Source organism: Leptodactylus fuscus, chromosome 9 (assembly GCF_031893055.1).
Source record: "Leptodactylus fuscus isolate aLepFus1 chromosome 9, aLepFus1.hap2, whole genome shotgun sequence".
In the NCBI taxonomy this organism is placed as follows: domain Eukaryota; kingdom Metazoa; phylum Chordata; class Amphibia; order Anura; family Leptodactylidae; genus Leptodactylus; species Leptodactylus fuscus.
In genome coordinates this window covers 60,390,787-60,413,099 of record NC_134273.1, presented here as the reverse complement: position 1 = coordinate 60,413,099, position 22,313 = coordinate 60,390,787, and the positions used below count along the sequence as shown (strand labels likewise).

Below are 22,313 nucleotides of genomic sequence, written 5' to 3'. Positions count from 1 at the left end.
AACCCACCGAATGAAAACCTAATCCGCATAAAAAAGCGGTTACCAAAGGAAACTTGCAGATTCCATAGACTATAATGAGTTCCGGGTGGATTCCGCACCAAAAAGCACTGTTTGCAGGACTTTCTCTCCACATTTTTTGTGCGGTGAGGGGGATGAAATGGCCCAAACGCCAATATTGATGACCTGTCGTAAAGAGTGGTCACTAATATCAAATCTGTGGGGGTCTAACACCCAACACCCTCATTTGATCAGCAGTTGATATACAGACAGCGCCGCACCTCCCATGAGGTGACCTGAAGCGACCGCTTCAGGCGGCGCTATGCCAGGGCCTCGGGAGGACGGCATTTTTGCTGACCTAAGCCAGTCCAGGACAAGCTGTCCTGGACTGGCTTAGCGTCACCGTGTCTGCAGCCCGACACGGGAAGCGAGCGGTGTATTGGGGCGGCCCTGCTGGACGCAGCGCTGCTCCAATGGCCGCCCCTGACACTCAGGCAGAGAGCAGGTCCTCTCCCTGCCTGCTCTCTTCCTGCGAACGCCGCTCGCTCTGCTCGGCACTGCCCCCTTTCCATTTGATCCCGCCCCTTTCCGCTTGACTTTGCCCCTTTCTTGCGACCCCCACCCCCTCAGCTACGCCCCCTCCTCCGGGGGGGGGGGGGGCGGCTTTCTGACGTCCGCTTCAGGCGGCAGAAAGCCCAGGTTCACCCCTGTATACAGAGATACAAAGAGGAAACAAAGCTATACTGTGTAGTGATGGAACTGAGTCACGGCAGCTTAGCTTCCATTCTAATGAACAGGAGCTGATCTTTCATAACATGGTCTGACCACCACCCAGAAGACAGAGCTGTCTACATTCTGCTCCATTCTCTGTGAATCAGATACTGAGAATAGCTCATTCATGTGGGTGCGGGGTGTCAGACCTCTACTAATATGATATTGATGACCTACCCATAGGATAAGTCATCGATATTTTTAGCCTTGACAACCCCTTTAACGTATCACCTATCTCGTAAGCAGATGACAAATGTGAACAGCTTCAATATCAAGTTAACTTCAATCACATGAGCAGAAACGAGGGATCCATAATGCAGATTACTTTAATTTACAGAAAGCCTGACCTTGGGCGTAGCAACCTGAGAAACATGCATAGCGGCTGCCATGTTACCTAACAGGAAAGAAGTACCATCTGCATTCAGACCTAAGGTGCAGTTATTTATAGCCATAGATGGGGAATGATGGGTGAGTGGAACATTGAATAGGTACAATGGTTGTTTGCTATGCCTATAAATTCCTTCTCTTATTTTATTTTATTATTTAAAATATAGAATTTTGGGGTATAATACTGTATATAAGGCTTTTTCCATTAAAAAGCTGTTATGATCAAATAACAAGGTTAGGATGAAGAATATAATAATTCCAGACTATGATGAGCAGCAAAAATGTTCTTCCCCATGATATTACTAAGAATGTCTATTATTAGGGGCAACACGGTGGCTCAGTGGTTAGTATTGCAGCGCTGGAGTCCTGGGTTCGAATCCTGCCAGGAACAACATCTGCAAGGAGTTTGTATGTTCTCCCCATGTTTGCGTGGATTTCCTCCCATTCTACAAAGGCATACTGATAGGAAAAAAAAAGGAAATGTAAATTATGATCCTATATGGGGCTCACAATCTACATTTAAAAAAAAAAAAAAGTGTGTGTCATTGGATGGCTCATTGGTCATCAAGAGCAGGGGTCAGCAACCTTCGGCTCTCCAACTACTGTGAAACTACAACTCCCAACATGCTCCATTCGCTTCCATAGGAGTTCCAAGAACAGCAGAGTAAGTATGCATGCTGGGAGTTGTAGCTTTACAACAGCTGGAGTTCCAAAGGTTGCCTACCCTTGATCTAAAGTATCAGGCTAATAGAAAACTAGACTTTCTTACAAAGTATCACTTGAGATCTTGATATGTATTCTATACATGGGGCACTCATCCTCTTAGTATGTCATCTCAGACAGATGTTTAATGTGATGTAATTTCCCTTGTCATTCCCCATAGACCTGTTCAGGCAGAATATGCTATTTACTGTAATGGCTATCCACGATACCTATATATACTGTACATGTAGCAGGGGTGTAACTTGAGGGGGTGCAGAGGGATCAGTCGCATTGGCACCCTGGAGCCTTAGGGGGCCCATAAGCACTGGCATCAGTAGTGAAATTGCAGCTTCCATCTGGCCCATAAGCCAAGGAGACCCACAGATTACCCTCACCACACTAAGGTGGATTAAACTCCTTAGTACCCATGACCATCACTATGAAGAATTCGTTGTAGGGATGAGGTAGGGGTCCCGGACAAAAGATTGCACTGGGGCCTACAAGACCTTAGTTACGCCACTGTCACGTAGGTCTAATTTGTGAACACTAGTGCAAAGACATTATAAGATAGAAGCAATGATCTTATTGGTGCAACATCTCCAATTCCTGCTTCCACTCCACCAAATGTATTGCAACATTTTACAATTGAATCCATCTTGAGATACAGTCCTATGAAAAAGTTTGGGCACCCCTATTAATCTTAATCATTTTTAGTTCTAAATATTTTGGTGTTTGCAACAGACATTTCAGTTTGATATATCTAATAACTGATGGACACAGTAATATTTCAGGATTGAAATGAGGTTTATTGTACTAACAGAAAATGCGCAATATGCATTAAACCAAAATTTGACCGGTGCAAAAATATGGGCACCTCAACAGAAAAGTGACATTAATATTTAGTACATCCTCCTTTTGCAAAGATAACAGCCTCTAGTCGCTTCCTGTAGCTTTTAATCAGTTCCTGGATCCTGGATGAAGGTATTTTGGACCATTTCTTTCTACAAAACAATTCAAGTTCAGTTAAGTCTGATGGTCGCCGAACATGGACAGCCCGCTCTCAAATGATCTGAAAACAAAGATTGTTCAACATAGTTGTTCAGGGGAAGGATACATAACGTTGTCTCAGAGATTTAACCTGTCAGTTTCCACTGTGAGGAACATAGTAAGGAAATGGAAGACCACAGGGACAGTTCTTGTTAAGCCCAGAAGTGGCAGGCCAAGAAAAATATCAGAAAGGCAGAGAAGAATGGTGAGAACAGTCAAGGACAATCCACAGACCACCTCCAAAGAGCTGCAGCATCATCTTGCTGCAGATGGTGTCACTGTGCATCGGTCAACTATACAGCGCACTTTGCACAAATAGAAGCTGTATGGGAGAGTGATGAGAAATAAGCCGTTTCTGCACGTACGCCACAAATAGAGTTGCCTGAGGTATGAAAAAGCACATTTGGACAAGGCAGCTTCATTTTGGAAACAAAAATTGAGTTGTTTGGTTATAAAAAAAGGCGTTATGCATGGCGTCCAAAAAGAAACAGCATTCCAAGAAAAACACATGCTACCCACTGTAAAATTTGGTGGAGGTTCCATCATGCTTTGGGGCTGTGTGGCCAATGCCGGCATCGGGAATCTTGTTAAAGTTGAGGGTCGCATGGATTCCACTCAGTATCAGCAGATTCTTGAGAATAATGTTCAAGAATCAGTGACGAAGTTGAAGTTACGCCGGGGATGGATATTTCAGCAAGACAATGATCCAAAACACCGCTCCAAATCCTCAGGCATTCATGCAGAGGAACAATTACAATGTTCTGGAATGGCCATCCCAGTCCCCAGACCTGAATATCATTGAACATCTGTGGGATGATTTGAAGCGGGCTGTCCATGCTCGGCGACCATCTAACTTAACTGAACTTGAATTGTTTGTCCAAAACACCTTTATCCAGGATCCAGGAACTGATTAAAAGCTACAGGAAGCAACTAGAGGCTGTTATCTTTGCAAAAGGAGGATCTACTAAATATTAATGTCACTTTTCTGTTGAGGTGCCCATACTTTTGCACCGGTCAAATTTTGGTTTAATGCATATTGCGCATTTTCTGTTAGTACAATAAACTTCATTTCAATCCTGAAATATTACTGTGTCCATCAGTTATTAGATATATCAAACTGAAATGGCTGTTGCAAATGCCAAAATATTTAGAACTAAAAATGATTAAGATTAATAGGGGTGCCCAAACTTTTTCATAGGACTGTATGTCCCAATCAGGGGTACATTGCAGAGGTAGCATTTACACCTGGGTCTTGGTGTCAGTGACAGTGCAAAGTCCACATTGGCACGTAAGATCCCACTAGTATTATAAATGGCACCGAGTCCAAGGAGCCTTCACGTTACACCACTGCTTTGTGAATATATTGCATGGATTTGATGACTTTGCTGCTTTTCTGAAGAAATAATAAAAAGCAGTAGAAATGTTTAAGCATGACCCTTATTATGTATTCACCCCTGTAGATCATGTAAAAGGTTCATGCAGAGTAGAGAACATACTAGGGATGCCAAGATCACAGCGCAGGACGCACATCACACCACTGTGCCAACATCACAAGCTTCTGTAGCCGGCAGAGCTCTAGTCTAGATCATAAGGCAGTGTGGTGCTCAGTGAAGAAGGACAGGACAGCACAAAACCCTTACAACCCGCACAACTTCAATAAGACGCTCGCAGTGTGCACAGAAACCACCCCCGATAACAAATATCACAAGAAACACAACATCTGTGCCCCGGTAATACCCAGAACACACGGCACTTCAGGGCTTATTTGTAATACCAGCATCACACAAAGCAGGTAAATATTAGAATTACAGATAAAATGCTTGTTTAAGACTCTGGGAATACAATGTGTAAGCATTGGAATAAAACTGAAGTACAGTATAAGTAAGGAATGGACTATAACATCATGTATATCTATTGTATGAAATAACCTGACCTAAGAACACAAGCCTACGCCTCTTCAACCTAAGTGGTCATTTACACGTATATCAATCATTGGCAAGATGGGAGTAATGGTCGATAGCTATCCCTGGTGGTTGGGCTTGCAGATAGGTATTCCTGTCCTCACAATGATTTATAGGATGGTAATAACTTTTTAATCATAAATCAAAATACCATACATATCAGATACGATGGAAAAAAAAGGAAAACTTGCTATAGCGCCTCCTACTGGAAGGTAGCTCCTTATAGCTCAGTGTCTGGTTAGCGACTTTAGCATTAAAGCCAAACCAGAATATCTATCCAAAAGTAAGAGAGACCCATCCAAAGTCAACTGTTTCAGGTCTTGGGGCCCCGATGCAATCTTTTGTCTGGGGCCCCCTACTTCATCCCTACAGCGAATTCCTGATAGTGATGGTTACGGGTGCTAAAAAGTTTAATCATCCTTAGTGCTTTTAGGGTAATCTGTGGGTCTCCTAAGGGTCAGATGGAAGGTACGATCTCATTACTGATGCCAGTGCTTATGGGCCCCCTAAGGCTCCTAGGCACTGATGCGACTGCACCCACTGCACCCCTTACGTTACACCCCTGGTTTCAGAGTTTTTGGCTCTTATCAGTTTAAAGCAGGGTACAGCATGTCTGATCTGTAAGGGTCTACACACCACTATGTAGTCTACAAAGATAGTTTCCCTAAGGAGACCCAGGACCCCTACTGATCATCACATTTTCATGCCTGTACAGTAACTTAACATAGTGTTGCATATGATATATGTAGGAGTTATTTCACATGTTTACTAAAAACTCAGCATTCAGGCATCTTTTCTCATTCTGAGTGGGTTACACATCAACCAATGGCTACACTTCCCGACACCCCCTATATGCCGAGTGTACAAGTGTTTTCTATGGGAAGAAAGTAATAACCAGCTGCCAGATTCATCTGCACTGGGAATACTGAAATCCAATTTCCCCATTCTTAAGCTAGGGGAGATTCTGGAGCCCCCTACACTTTACATTGATAGCCAAACCTGCCAGAATCAAAGGCTTTGGCCAACAGAAATGTAACATCTACGGCCAGCTTTATAGCTAAAAACAAAGTAAATATCTGAATTGATCTTAAACATGACCTTATAACAAATAAGTAGGGAACAAATGATAGAGGAACCGCTGGGGTTAATCCAGAATACAAGTCCACATGGCAGTAAACCATAATAAACTCATCATCCGGAGACGGGCTCATCTTTGTTCAATTATCCCAGGTCATATAACTCAGCATTTGTTGACAATTTTAGTAATGTGCATTATAATTAAAAAGGCGACTTACATAGGGCCATAAAATTGATTTCAACCATGAGGTCTGATAGGATTGAGCAGAGTTTAGCGCGCTATAATCCCTTCCTATTTTGTCCGTTTCCCAACTACTATATGCCATCTTCCAGCAGAATACAGTTAGCATGAATAGAATACTATATTGCAGTTGGCCCAGAGAGGGGTTCTAGTGGTTCTGGACTTAGTAGTGCAAGAAAATCATTACATTTCTCAACAAAGAAATTCAGAATTCAGTGCTTTGCAAATGTATTTGCCACTTCTGTCCATATTACCTGTGTTTGACCTTTGCTTGTGTTACCTGACCTCATATTCTGCTTGTCTTGTCTGGTGTCCATACCGGCCTGTCTCCTGACCACAACTCTCTACCCGCCTGAATCAGCTGTCTTTGAACAAAGTCTATCCTAAGTGGGAAGAAGCCCCAAGTCTTTTGGGATAACCTTTCAGGATAGAGGTTCTGTTCCATGGATAGTTTCCATATGTACCATGGAGCTGCCAAGCACGAGAAGATAACTATGGAAGGGTCATGCCGTTCTATCCATCACCAGGATCATTTTTTTCCCTTGATTTAGAATTGTGATTCTATTATGGCCAATCTTATCTTCATCTCTTTTATATGGTTATGAGAAGACAGTGACACTAGTCTTTCAACCTTTAATAGAACGTCTTCTGAAAGTGCTTTCTGAAGAGAATTTCTATTAGTGGAGGTTGAAATGAGCCTCTTTTTCTTTTGTGAAAGCAGTTTCATTGCACAGTGAAAGACACTTGTTAACTTACTGGCAGGAATATATCTCCTTGGACGTTTTTATGAGGCTCATGTGAGCACACTAAGAGTGGAATGTGCCCCTGTCTGAATCCCACATATTAAGGATGCATGGACATGACAGCACACAGGTTTTCTACCATATTTGCAGCTCCAGATACTAGTCTAAGCATGCGACACCTCTGTAAGAACAAATGAGATTCTTCCGACCTCGACATGTGTGAAAAGGGTTGTTAAAAATGACACGTAGTCCGGAGGAGAAGACTATAAAATATTCATATACACTTACCTGTATCCTTCCCTCCATTCTTATACATTGGTTTGGGTGTCAGTTCCCCTGCTATGTTTGTATACAGAGTGGCTGCATTTGTGAGGTCACATCAATAGGACCACAGCGGCCGGTAATCGCTCTGGGCATTATAGAGCTGAGAGCGGTGACTGACTACAATGAGCCCTTCGACGTGATGTCACAACACTGCAGCCATTCTGGCCGGCCCAGCACAGCATCTGTGTTTGTCCATTTGGGGACCCCCTGAATGGAAACCTATACACATTAAAAAGTGGTTAGCTAAGAAACCACATGGACCCCATAAACTATAATGGGGTCCGTGTTGTTTCTGCTCAGTGTCCGCACGGATCTTGCAGAGCAAGCAGCACTTTTCTCTTTGCTTGTTTCGTGTGAAAACCACACACGCCCCATTTTAGTCTATGGGGTCCGTGTGGTTTCTTAGCTAACCACTTTTTAATGCATATAGGTTTATAGGAATACCAAATGCAGATGTGAACTGGGCCTAAGTATAAATGAATGTTTATTTTATAGCTCTCTCCTCCCGACCGCATGTACAATGCCATTAAACTCCCCATTCCAATCCTGCCTAATCCATGCCCTGAAGGCAATTCTATTTCTACTTTCTTATCACTTCCAATTTATAACTTTCAACATGTCAGTGACTGGAATCAGGTGGAGACTGGGACAGGACATAGTTTCGGCAGGTTAGTAACTTAAACTTGCTGGTGACTAATTCACTACAATGTACAATGGCAATAACATGGACAAGTTTTCACCACATTTCATTCACATGGGCAGCACAAGTTTTAACCCACTGCAAGTCCTTTAAGCTGCACATTCTTATCACAGCTTCCAACCTTAGCAATGCCGCAAGAGTTAACAGCACACATATACCTGTTGTGATGACAGAGATAATACCGCCATAAACACCTCCACATCTTGGGTGATTTTTGCAGAAGCCTTATTCAGACAACCTTGCTGCAGATTTTCAATTATCTGTGTGATCATACCTTAAGGGGCCATTCACAAGGAGGAAAATGGTGAGGAATTTGGTGTGGAATTTCAGCACTGAAAAAAAACCTCCCATTGACTTCAATGGGTTCCTTTTTCTGCTAGCAGAAAACGGAGCCCATTGAAGTCAATGGGAGGCTTTTTTTTCCCAAAATCCTCACCATTTTCCTCTGTGTTGAATGGCCCCTAAAACTCCACCAAGACAGCATGCTCATTTGCAAAAAGAAACATGCACTTCTTAAAGATGAGGGGCCACTGCTAACCAGTCTAGACAATTATCTGCAGAATAAAAAGATACAGGCCTATTCACAAACTGGAAAGTGAAAAACTATCCTTCTGCCTCAGATTGCTTCATCCCGTGGTGGAAAGCCGAAGCTCTGGTGTGGCTTTCTGCCATGGGTTTAGTTGCTGATGACCCCAAAAGCAATCTCGCTTATCCGCTTGATCTCATGCCGTGGGTTCTGAGGCTGAATCATCTGTAGAATCTGCAGACTGGGAGGCAAATGCTGAACAGAATTTGAATCTGATTTTGAGGCAGAATTTGCATCAAAAGCAGCACCAAATTCCTCTGTGTGAACTTACCCTTAGCCTTCACACGGAGTAAACGCGCGTGTATTTTTGCAAAATACATGTGTAAAAATAAGACTCCCATTGACTTCAAGGATATTTTTTACACGAGTAAAAATATGCCTGTAAAATGTCATTGAAGTCAATGGGAGTCTTATTTTTACATGTGTATTTTTACACATGTATTTTGCAAAAATACACGCGCGTTTACTCAGTGTGAAGGCTCCCAAGTGTCTGCTTAGACATTGTAGCAAAATATCAGGGCAGCAGAGAGATGTACTACTGACATATTGAGCTTGAAGGGATTGTCTACACAGAATACAACGATAGCAAACCCTCAGCTCTGAGAAGCATTAGCACTAGAATTGGCTAAACAAGCTAGTTTACTTTATAAAGCTTCTAATGACTGGAATTTGCTATATAACCAACACAGTAGTTTTGCGTGGATGCTCGGACGCCACAGGTACGCTGCAGACCTACTGCAGATGACTTCTATAAATTCAACATGTGCAAAGCGTTCTCTGCTTACTTCTGCCCTGCTGCACTGAGTGGATTAAACCTCATCAGGAAGGAATGTTACAGGACAGAAATACAGGAAAAATACTCGTCTGAGACCTGTAAATTTCATCTCTGGGAAACTCATTACTTCGCCCTTCTTTCTTCAGCTCAGAGCTTGAGTACCCTTCTGTGCCAGATCCGAGACGTCAAATAAATACACTAGACGTGATCAAATTAACACCTTCACTGCCAGGAAACTACACAATCGCTATCAAGAAAACGAATGTTAACCTTTACCTTTCTGAAACCTCTGCAGTTCCATGGTATGACTAGTAATGTGTTTTATAGGGCACTGAGTCGCAGTCCCTGTCTAGATTATTATGGTAGGCTGTGGACAAATTGTAAACAATGTAATGCTTATTTTTCCGAAATATTATAACAGATATTATACTATTCTAATCTCTAATTATTGATACATTTTTTTTAATTTTTTTTAGCAATGAAAGGGAACCAGTCAGATTGAAAATTTCGTCCAACCCACAGGCAGCTTGTCATAGAACAGGAGGAGCTTATAGTTTAAAGGGCAACTCAACATAACCTAGTTTTTACATATTGTTTCATTAATTTTCCGGTTATGAGAGATCGGTGCATTGTGGGAGATCATTGGACTGCATTCTATATCTTTGTGATAGGATTTCCAACTCCAGTGCCGAACACTGGCTGTATTGCCTATACTAACCGAGTACAACAAGGCTTCAATTTTACCAGAGGAGCTTATGGAATGAAAGATGGGCAATTTTGGGACTGTTGGAAAAGTGAATACGATAAAACCAGTGGCACTCAATATAAACAATATAGTGAATAGAGATGAGCGAACACTGTTCGGATCAGCCGTTCCGAACAGCACACTCCCATAGAAATGAATGGAAGCACCTGGCACGGCGACCGGCCGCCGGCAAAGTGTACGTGCCAGGTGCTTCCATTCATTTCTATGGGAGCGTGCTGTTCATGAACGGCTCATCCGAACAGTGTTCGCTCATCTCTAGTAGTGTTATCTCAAGGTCAGAAAAGAAATTGTGGCAATAACACAGCTTGATGAGTTTCCTTGTTGGAAGCCAATATAATGGGTTAATACATGAGGAGGAGACCAATGGATATTCTGTATGGCCTATCTCATCATCAGACCTTGAAATCATGGATTCATTTGCCCTGTGTTGGTGGCTCTACTGGATATACTGCCAGATCACAGCTAAATACTCGGGGGTCCCAGCAGAGGGAAAGTGTGCCATCATTTTTTTTTTTTATTGGGGGACCCTTCTAACAACAAGAAAAAAGTTTTTGCAAAGTGGATAATTTCCTTAACCCCAGTCTGTCCAGATGCCAGACAAACAAAATTGTGCCGACCTTTTCACATATACAGGATCTACGGTAACACTTTCTCATTGCATGAGTTTGCATGAGACTTTGGTGGAAAAAAGTCAGTCAGCGGTAAAAAATTTTTAAAAAAACCCCATCAGTTTATTATTTTTGATCAGGACCAATGGCTGCCTATTTATCACTTAAATTTGCCTCTGAAGAATATTTGTCAGGCCGTTTGTACAACAAATTGCGGTGACCTGAATGGTGTTTGTACGAAATGAGTCCCATCTGGTGACTGCTCTGTATTCCGGAGTCGTGCCACAATCAGACATTTCAGATCCTCGTAAATTTCCGCTATAAACACCGACTGGAGGCATTTGGATACCAGATTGCAATAGTCTTACAAGGAATCACGCAGATGTCTCTGTAACTTTGACAGACGCCATGATTACTTGAAGGTACATTGGATTTCTGACTTGTAGTAGTTAAGATTTCCCTAATAGTCATTCACCTACTTGTCAAGATGAAGGTCTCATGAAGATCTGATGAAGGTTTCACTGTTCTTGAAAAACTCCATACTTTAAGTCCATAAAAAGTCCTCAATTTTAAAGAGGTCAATAAATTGTTAAGTTGCACCAACATGAGAATTTTGGTAAATTTTCTGCAAGATCAGTTACTATTCTGGAACGCATCATGACTAAACATCAAGCATGAAAGTGCTTACAGGCAAGCAACAATGCAACTCTGACCAACTTTGTTAAACGTCTGACCACGATATAAGAAATGAATTTTATATCCTCGGCCATCCCAGCAACCGTATTAGTGATTTTTGTCCTAAAGATATCCAACTAACAGCAAGCAGAGATCCTGAAAACGATAAAGAAAGTTGAGCAACGCAATGATTCTCAACACTCAGCACTTTACAAGATATAGTAAATTTATCCAAGTCAACTCTGTTAGAGTTACAGTAGATATTTAAAGGGATTGTGTCATGAATAAAACCTCTGTCCATATGATCTAATAGTGAGTAAGGGCCAGGAGTTTCTAAAATGACCGAAAACGGCAATAAATAAGAGTTACAGAAATAGGGTAGTACAGTAAACTACTATGTTTCTGTAGGTCGGGACTTATGGATCCACTCTTGTGGTAATGGCAGACAACCAGGGATAGGAACCTAGAGAGATTGTGTAACTCTTACCACTATGGGGCTTCCGAAACATCAGAGACCAGCCACTCAACTACCGACCTCCAGAGACAGCCGGAGACATGGGTATTCTCATGTCAGACATGGCTGGGATAAGAATAGCCATAAAGGGCTGAATTGAGTATCCCTTTAATGTCTTCTATGTAATACTACTTCCCCTTGCAGAGCGGGCGCTGCCTGGAAAATGTCTGGCTGGCGCTTTACATGGTAAAATCAACTTTGTGCCCAGGGAATCAGGAGCCAGATCTGCCTGTAAGAGGACAACATTGCTAAAAATGACCTATGATGGATGAAGGCCCCGGTACAGATTTCCTAGCAGGGTCTAGGAGCCTTATATGTCTTCAGGGGAGAGCAACCATAAGAAAATAACATTCTTATTAAACCATCACAATCAGCAAAATCCTAGTGTCTGTATTCTCCAAACTAACCCATCCATACATGCATGCTAAAGCTGAAGGCATCTACTTGATCCCTAGCAAAAGTTAAAAAAAAGCGGAGTTACAGGCGCAGTAGGAGTTCTTTGTCTCCGCAGTGATTTATGTGCACTATATAACCATCAGTCTTTACTGCTGCACTTTCAAGGCTCAGACTGACTGAAACAACTTCACTGATTTCTTCAGAGCTCTGACCCCGGGATTTCACATTACAGACTGAAATTGTCTTTGTTTCATTTCCACAAGTCCAGTCAGTATCAGTCATAAGAAAGGTTGGGGGAAATTTATCGATATTGTCGATGTGAGCGGCTCTGACGTTCCATCAAATCTGCTATGAATTTAGAATTCACTCCTGGAAAAATACTGTATATTGCCATCAGCAGCTTCCTCTAGTGATAATGACAGAATGCCGGGGATAGGGGGCTTTCTTTCAAGAAACAACCCCTGTGATCCCCCCATTTATACTAATCCTATCTTCCAACCACAATTATTGAATACCCCAAGTCATTTCACCTCTTAAAAGGCTTTCCCAATAGTTAATAATAATTTACAAACAAGTCAGAATAGTAAAAAATAAATGAATGCTGACTAAACGGCAACTATGGAACCTGCGACCTTAGGGAGGGGGGGGCGCTAGTGAACCCCAACTTCGTTTTTTTGTTTTTTTGTAATAGGCCATTACCTGCTAGGATTACTCCCTATTTACTTAGCGATCCCTGTTCCTGCTCACGGCCACCTCCACTTTCCCGGCGCCCATATGTCCCAGCAACATCATATGAGATACATGGGGCCTCCTAGAGGGCAGAAGGGGAAGCGGAGGCGGTGATCCTCAACAAATACTGCTATTTTTACACTTTTATCACATGGAATGATCCAGCGTCGACCAGGGAGTATATAAAACGTAACTTTTATTCTGTTCTTTAAAAAGGAGTTACACAGTAACAGTCATTGTGGTTCAAGGTGTTCTGACATACAGTGGCTACATGTTCCTTCTTCACGCCACACCCAACGTCTTAAGACAGCGACTTTAAAACAGCAACCCAATCAATTAACCCCTCCCATAAAATTAACCCCTAAGGGTAAATATAAGCAGTACGAAAAATATATATATTACATCCGGACAACATATTGAATGGATTAAATCGAGCAGTGATTGAAAATATAAATACATGGTGATATCCAAATACAAAACCAACCATAAGATCAGTAATATTTCATTGACATACAACACTCCATATACTAAAATCTCACATTGCCTCTGAAGAGGCTACTTTGTAATGTACCAAAACTTATTAGAGCATGCATTCCCTGCTGAGAATTATGGGAAAAGAATATGAAAATAAGACCTTCTTGAGGAAACTTGCTCTAGTGTCACCAATAACCTTGAAACAGCTGTCTGCAGATGGGTCCCTCTTCTTTTTGGAAGAGTTATTATGGCTTGTTGTTATTCACAGATTATGCCACTAGGATTCAAGGTAACCAGGCATTGATCTATAGGGTGCTACCTTCCAAAGGGTGATGCTAGAGTAAGTTCCTATTCTCATATTGTCATATTCCCTGCCTCTAATGTTTCAATGCTTAGGGGGTCTCTGCTGATTTTGGCTTCCTGATCCCAACTCAATGTCAGTGAGCGGCCAGTGACAGGCTGAGTCAGCATTTCCTGCGCGTTGAGATGTGGTTACAGGATAGAAGTGGAGGAACGTAGTTTGTATGCCATTCTAAGCCATGTTAAAGTCTGGCAAACCCAGTACAAGTGTCAATACGATATCTAGCAGAATAGAATAATTCCACTAGTAGGAGAATCATAATTCAGGAGATAAAATTAATGGACACTTCAGAAAACAGTCCGTTAAATCAATGAGCCAATGGACTAGTTTAATGAGCCAGGGATGATGCACCGTCAATGACAAAAAGAGATGACTCCAAAACGCAGACACCAGCGGTACTTTTTAGGCAAGCTATATACTAGTATTGAGAGTTGCCATTGCGATAGGGTTTATATTAAGAGACAGGCAAGTAAAAAAATCAAAAAGCCTAAGTGTATGAAGTGTTCCTGAATTACAGACGACTTCCAGGATTGTGCCACTGCAAGTAATTCGCAGAAGCATGAACAACCCACGTCTTGTTCTCACTTCAAGGAAGGGAGTTGACAGGCATCTTTCAGCACTGTCCAAAGCCAGCAAAGTGCTGTATGGATAACTGGCTGGAGCCCAAAGTTTCATTTCATATCATATCACTTACAAAGAGGCAAAGTAAACAGAGAGAGGAATGTTACTCCGAAAGTGCGCCGAAGAGGATTCTTAACACTGAAAGAGATCAGTTAACACCTAAATCTCACGGCTTGATCTTCTAAGTCAAAAAATATCACATTTGTAGATATGTCAGTGTTAAGGCATCTTTGAAGCTGAAGGAGGTTTAAGAATGTTTCCAAGGAAATACTACATCCACAAGTACAGTAGGGAGCACCAGTGTACTATGCCAGTAGTTAATATTGCATGTATGGATACAATATGTTACATCTGTGTAGAGATATATTCCTGAATATCACTGGATCCAGCAGAGGGAGCCTTTCCTTGTATACATAGGCAAGCATAAAATACAGGCACGCAAGGGGCCACACAGTGGCTCAGTGGTTAGCACTGCAGCCTTGCAGCGCTGGAGTCCTGGTGTTCAAATCCCACCAAGGACAGAAAACCATCTGCAAGGAGTTTGTATGTTCTCCCCGTGTTTGCATGGATTTCTATCCCATATTCCAAAAAAGACATACTGGTAGGGAAAAATGTACATTGTGAGCTCTATTTGGGGCTCACAATCTACATAAAAAAAAATAAAATATAGGCACGCAAAAACAATAAGGCATATACATCACAAAATAGTTAAAAAACCACAGCGCCCCCATAAGATAGGAAAAAACAGAAGAGCTTTTTTATTCTTTACAGCCTAAAGATGACCTTTCACCACCTCCATCTCTTGTCATAGGCTCCTATCTACCGATTCTGGCAAAGTTAGAGTCAAGTTATATTAGAGAGTCAAGTAAGCATATCAGGCACCAAAACTACCTGAACTGATTGCTCAGGAACGGTGGGGGCTAGAGAAAAACCTCTAGCCCCCCCACCGTTCCTGAGCAATCAGTGCAGGTGGTTTTGGTGCCTGATATGCTAACTTGACTCTCTAATGTGAAGAGTGTGGTGTCAGGCAAGATCAGACAAGGGGGTGTGATTTTTAGTTCTGAGACTGCTGCCTCTGATTGGAGCTCGGAATCACACCCCTCACCTGCTATTGGCTGATGCCACTACTGTGATCTAGTGGCACCAGTTACATCATATTAACGTTATTAATATTCAGGGACAGGTTGCATGAGGTTCAATATCCCTCTCCCCAAATATAAAAGTTTCCAGTCTAAACGCAGTAAAGCTGTTGTTGGCGAACGTAGACAACATGTCCATTATGAACATGACCTAACAGAAGTAGGAAGAATACAACTCACATCATTGATATAATGACTAATGAGAACACGTCTGTTTCATGAAAGATAAGAGCTGGTATATGCATGTCTTACCTCAAACACTTCCTCGTCCAGGATGCGGGTCCCAAACACAGCAATGCCAGTGGTGTCCAGAATGGGTTTGTCACTTCTTGGAAGGGCTTTACTGATCTTTTTTTTGCAGTCTACAATCATTGTGACTGTTTTCTTTTCAACGCTGATCGCAATCCGGTGCCACCTATCGGAAAGAATAAAGCATTGTAAGATGCCCTGACCTGTATCAGATCAGCCAATAAAGTCCGAACAATCAGTATGACATTACTAGAATACAGGTGACCACAGACAGCTCAAGGTTCATGTAGGGAAACAACATGAATACATAAAAGACCTATAATATACCTCTATAATATACCCTGATACTGATCAGATGGTCATGTGACCACGTAATGAGGAATTGGCAATAACTAATCAATGATTGACTTCCAAAAGTGAAATCAGAGGGGAACCCAAACAGGATCACATCTAAGCAGGCAATGGGCACACATGGTCAGGTTTTTTTGATGCTACTGAAGCCAAAACCTAGAAGTGGATATAAAAAAGGGGGAGAAGAACCACCTGTTAAAGGTTAATCTGTTAAAGGGTCTTGCCCTTTAGGATTCACATCTGGTTTAGGTTTCCAAAAATACAGAAAAAAGCCTAATAGTCTTATTTTCAAAGAAGTCTGTATCTCTATCTTATCCTTCCAAACCACTAAAATGATGGACATTAGCTTGAACTTTGATTCCATCAGGCACTGTGCTAAACAAAACAACAAAATGCTCAGGATGAGGGGACTATCAGATCATGTATGTTATTGGGCTTTCCAGACCTGGTGACATGTTCTCTGCAAATTCAGCATACGGATGAGATATGGTTATATATGGTAATCTTCTCTATCCTTAGGGTGCGTTGCATTGACTTAACCACAGAGGTTTATTTTTTCATCCATGTTGCCTCTATAAACGGCCTCAAGGTTACATGTATACTTGTCACCTAGCCTGTACCTTTACATATTACAGAAATTTTTGCGTTTGTGTGGTTACGAACACCACAGCTAGATCTTACAGAAAGGACTGCATATTAAGTGTTTTGGTTGTGATGTTTTTGCTGCGTTTTTGTGGGTTAGTTGTAGTTTTTTTTCAAAAAGCAGAATACTCTTATTATAGGATGTATTTGCCATTGTTCCCACAGCTTCCTTTATAGGACCTAACAGCACCATAAAATCCCATATTGCATATTTAAAAAAAAAAAAAAAAAAAGTAAGGCTGAGGCCCGGTTCTCATCTGCGTTCGAGCCATTCTGTTCCGGTGAAAAATCCAGAGAGAAAAGCGCTGCATTTATATTGTGCATTTATATTGCGAAAACCGCACAAACGCCATTATTTATAGTCTATGGGGTCCGCAAGTATCGTAAGGTAACCATTTTTTTATTCGGATTAGGTTTCCCTTCAGAAGGTCCCCAAGCCGACTTCCCAAACGAAAACCCATGCATAGATGTGAATTGGGCCTGAGGCCCCACAGAGGACTTTCTGCTTCCATTATACCAATATGGAAACCGCCAACCTTTCCAATGGTATAATTGACATGCTACGATTTCCAAAACCTTGACGGTTTTGGAAATGGCAGCATGTCCACTGCGCATATTTTTCTGCAGTGTGTGGATGGGATCACAATTTTTTCCAGAGCACTTCCACCATGGACGTCACGCCCGTCCTGAAGGAGCTCTGGGTTCCGGTTTCCCATAATCCTAAATCCTAGAATCTGGGTATTGTGTCTAAGTCTTCCAACTATTTGCTTCAGTGGTTTTACGGAGAGACATTCTCAATTAAAATTGCCATCCCAATGAGATATGATGTGGGCATTGATAAAGCAGATCAGGAGACCAGGAGATATTTTCTGCTTTGCGCCATCTTTAATATTTCATAGCACATAAAGATCTGTTTGTCCAGGTAAAGCTCTAGCAGTGGTAACCCCAGACCAGTGTACTACTAATAGAAAGAAACTGTATCTGAAAAGTGGAAACATTTTCTAATCTCTTCCAAGAGTGACCTAGATTACCAAAAACAACACGATCAAAAAGTTTTTTCTGTGAGTTGCTACTTTGTAGGAGACATCATAGACATCCTAGTGCATCTGCATAGCTGAACTCTCTGGCACGGACATAAGAGGCGATCTGAATCAAAAGAGCAAACAATGCAAGAAGAGGAAAGATTATTTTAGTAAACAGCGGGGAGGACACATCGCTCCCGCCTAATTATAATTAAGGGTTTTATTTCCCTTTCGTTCCAAATTCTTCAACTTTCATTCCGCTTCATTACAAATAGATTCTTTTGTCTTGGACAGATTTAGACCATGAATCAGTAATTTTTCTTCATGAGATTATGTCTATGCACAGGATGCTAGCAACAATGGCAAATGACATACATTACTAGACTGAAATTTGTTTAGAAGATTCCATAAATCCTACAGAATTACCGTCACAAACACAGTCAAGTCAGAGTATTCTGGATTATATGGAATGCATCAGCACAGGATTATCATGGACATTTATACTATAGGCTCTCCGCCATTGCATATTATCAGAACTAGCCCCATCTTGTAAAAGGGAACCTGTCAATAAGATTAAGTACTGACCTGTCTTTATTCCCTTAAAGCTACTGTTTATAAGATTAAAGTATTCTACTGTTCCCTTTAAGGAGGACCTATTAACTATCTTGACATGTATGTTCTAGGAAATGCTTGCATTCTGCATGAAATAATGATACTAGAGCATCTTTTCTTATAACATTGCATAGAGCCTATTCCTATATTACTCTCCTAGAAATCTATAACTAAAGCGACACATTAGTAGTACCATTCTCTTATTCATTATTCTTATTCATCATTCTTACCCTAAAAATGTAAAACTGATTGAACCACCAACTCGTAACTAGGGTTAAATGATCGGGATCGGGAAAGATCGGATCCAGATCGGTGATCAAGCAAATTTCACGATCGGGATCGGCTGGAAAATGATCGAAAATTGGACTTTAAAAACGATCCTGAGCTCTCAAGATTGGCTCAACCCTATTCATGTATATATAATTAACAGGGTTGAGCAATCAGGATTGGGAAAGATCGGATCCCGATCGGTGATTGAGCAAATTTCACGATCGAGATCAGCTGTAAAATGATCGAAAATTGGATTTTAAAAACGATCCTGAGCTCTCAAGATTGGCTCAACCCTACTCATGTATATATAATTAATAGGGTTGAGCGATTGGGATTCGGAAAGATTGGATCCTGATTGGCGATCGAGCAAATTTCGGCTGGAAAATGATCGAAAATTGGATTGTAAAAACGATCCTGAACTCTCAAGATTGGCTCAACCCAATTCATGCATATATAATTAATAGGGTTAAGCGATTGGGATAGATCGGATCCCGATTGGCGATCGAGCAAATTTCACGATCAGAATCAGCTGGAAAATGATCGAAAATCGGATTTTAAAAACGATCCTGAAATCTCAAGATCGGCTCAACCCTACTGATAATGTTTTGTAGTCATTTTATTCAAAAACCTCCAGGAGGAACAATAGAGGAATGGAGTAATTATGATTTATAAGAAAAGACACATCGGAATTGTTATACTATGGGGAAGTATTTACTAAGACAGATATGTAAGGAGTGATGACAGGCCCTCTCAGAGTAAGTTGGCGGCGTCCCAGGTAAATTAAATTCCTTTTCAAGTCATGTCAACTTGTCAATAGGATCCATTTATAGCTGCTTATATTCATCTTGTAGAACAGAAGATGTGGGCTATGGGAAACTGCCTGTTCTAATACCAAGCTGAATGGAATTTGCATTTTTCGGCGCTTTTCTAGTATATTATCATGACACTTGGGCAATTTCAATATGGAGACTATATTACAGAATTAGGTTTTAAGGCTGGGGGTACAAAGGGCTGACACATTTTTGCTGCTGCGGAAACAACTGCAGATATAATGCAGAATTTTAAATTCACAACAAAGTGGATGAGATTTTTTAAAATCTCATCCATACAATGCTAAAAATCAAGGTTTTACCCCTAATGCTAAGTTCACATTCCTCTGAGCTCTCTGTGGTTCTGGTCCATCAGAGGATCAGAACAATGGATAGGATGACTGTTAAAATAGCAGTTATATATGGAGTTGACCGATGGACTCCATTCATTATAATGGAAATCCGAAATGTGAATGTAGCCTGGGACTAAGACAAAGAGCAAAAACTCTAGCACAGATTTCTATTATGTTTTTGTTCTGGAAATTCTGTCAATTCTTCTAAAACAAAATGCTACAGAAACAAGAGCAAAAAACACAATAACACCACAACCATACATTGCGATTTTATCCCAAATTCCAGGTTGTATATGTGGATTTAAGGTGATACTCACTTTCCATCTGCAACGTTAACAGTGCTAAAAATGGGGTAGTCCTCTGGTGTGGGCTTTCCATTCTGATCTTCATAAAGGAAGACAGGGGACCTGCCGACCTCCACTCCCAATTGCTGTACACCTTTTTGACTGTATATAGATAGGATGAATGTCTGCAGGCCCTTCTTGGGCTTAACTGTCAGCAGGATTGAGAAATCCTTTGGGAATGCTCCCCCTAAAAAAGAAGGAACAAAATCAGCAAAGCTTAGTATACATAGCCTCGACCTATTGTATTACAGAAGCCATAGGAGTATAAATATTACATTGGTTCTATGTTACTAAATGGCCTCTTGTATTAGACAGTCTTGGCACATATTTTGCATTATTCAAGTTACATTCTTGTTCTTTCCCAGTTGCTTTCCAGATTGGATGCTGTTTGCAACCGCAATTTACACCATCAGATGCTTGCCAAAAAGTCGGCACAAGATATGTTGATTTATAGCAAACAAAGTGTCCAAACTACGAATGAGTAAAATGATCAAGTACCGTACCTGTCACACATATATTGTACAAAGGGAAATGAATCTCAAAAATCTCAACTAAAAGGACTTAAGTAGAGATAAACAGACAAGTGAGCTCAAAATGTACGTATACCTGGTCTTATGACATCACGTCATGTAATATCACTTATATAGTAATCAGTAAATAATATAATCAATTGTTTGATCCAAACAATCAAGACTTAAGGTTGTAAAATTTTCCTTAAACTTTCTCATGATAACAAACATGTACACATTATAACTTTACACATCTAGCTTAAACCTAGGTCAAGTAGTAACATAACAATGGAACTGGGCTGTTGTAGACCCCCATTGCAGTCCCTTGTAGCCCATAGACCCACCATTTCAGGAAGAAAATAATTGAAGGAGCTTGCATATTCTATAAACACACTACTGTCTAAGAAATCAAAGACATTTATACTATTAGTGACTACATAAATAAGACTCACATTGGCCAAAAGCAATGGTTTCGGTGTGACTGGCCAACCATCCAATGCAATCCAATAAGGTATTTGACCAATATTGAGCATGTAGAGATTGGACATGTCCAATCTTACATTCTCAAGGGAGATATTGTAAACAGCTGCCAGAGATGTCTGGAATTGAGTATGGAAGTTTATTAAGAATTGCATTCAGTTGACCGTTATTGGAAGTATTTGCCCCCCTAAGACTTCCCCAAAATTGGAACACATTCTTCTTAAACTATTTTAAATATTGTGAATTCATTTAAATATTATTTAATGGAGGTTTGCACTTTTCCACTACAATCTCATAAGGTGCCGCCAAATTTTAGGATAATTGGAGGATGAACTACTCTTTTATGTTCTTCACCAAGCCATTCTGCCTTTGGCAAATTTTGACTGGAGACAACGGCATATTTTCCATTGTGTGCTTGATATTTGTGTCCATCATTCTTGAATGGACATATCTCAGGTGTCTTACAGAAGAACCTGCCTTAACAAGTTGTAAGATTCTTCTAATAGTTTTCAGTTTAGTAAATAGGAAAATTACTTATTATAAATAATAGGAATAAAATGGTGCGGTGTCATGTATTGTGATCTTCATTACTTGTCAGAAGCTTTCAGGGACAATCCGATGATCAGATGACTGAAGCCCTATATGTTCTCTTCTCAACTATAATGTCTGATAATATCCTTTGGAATTTGTCAATCTGTTAAGAGGAATTATACAGATATGTATATCACTGTGGTGTATGTGATTGCAACACTTGTACGTTATAACCCCTTTAGTTGTCCTTATCTATCAAGTTGCTTGAGCCTTCATTTTAATGTCCTTCAATTCTATCCATTCATGGGAAAGCTACATAGTAACTCTCACATATGCCTATGGGGTTGTAAGTGTTCCATTTAGTAGTGCCACGAGGAACTTATGCCGATCTGAATGTGTTTTCATCTACCCCCTGCAGGAACACTTAGTCACCAGCTGTTATCTAAGGGGAAACTGGCAATAAGTGTTCAATTTTGCTGCAGCACCTCCGCAGGTGAGATTGAGTATTACACATTAACCATTCTAAATCACTTGGTTGTGTGCAGGT

General features: G+C 40.9%; 1 protein-coding gene across 6 annotated transcripts in view; it reads right to left on the bottom strand.

Annotated features, from left to right (window-relative positions):
• The window catches only part of COL11A1 (collagen type XI alpha 1 chain), a 161,157-nt gene that overhangs the window by 116,396 nt on the left and 22,448 nt on the right, over window positions 1-22,313 (bottom strand). For all 6 annotated transcript variants that reach the window (XM_075286277.1, XM_075286279.1, XM_075286274.1 and 3 more), the window contains exons 3-4: window positions 20,220-20,433; window positions 15,847-16,009 (exon numbers count right to left, since the gene is read on the bottom strand). In XM_075286277.1, coding sequence (XP_075142378.1) covers window positions 15,847-16,009; window positions 20,220-20,433 — 377 coding nt within the window. The remainder of the gene's footprint in view (window positions 1-15,846; window positions 16,010-20,219; window positions 20,434-22,313) is intronic.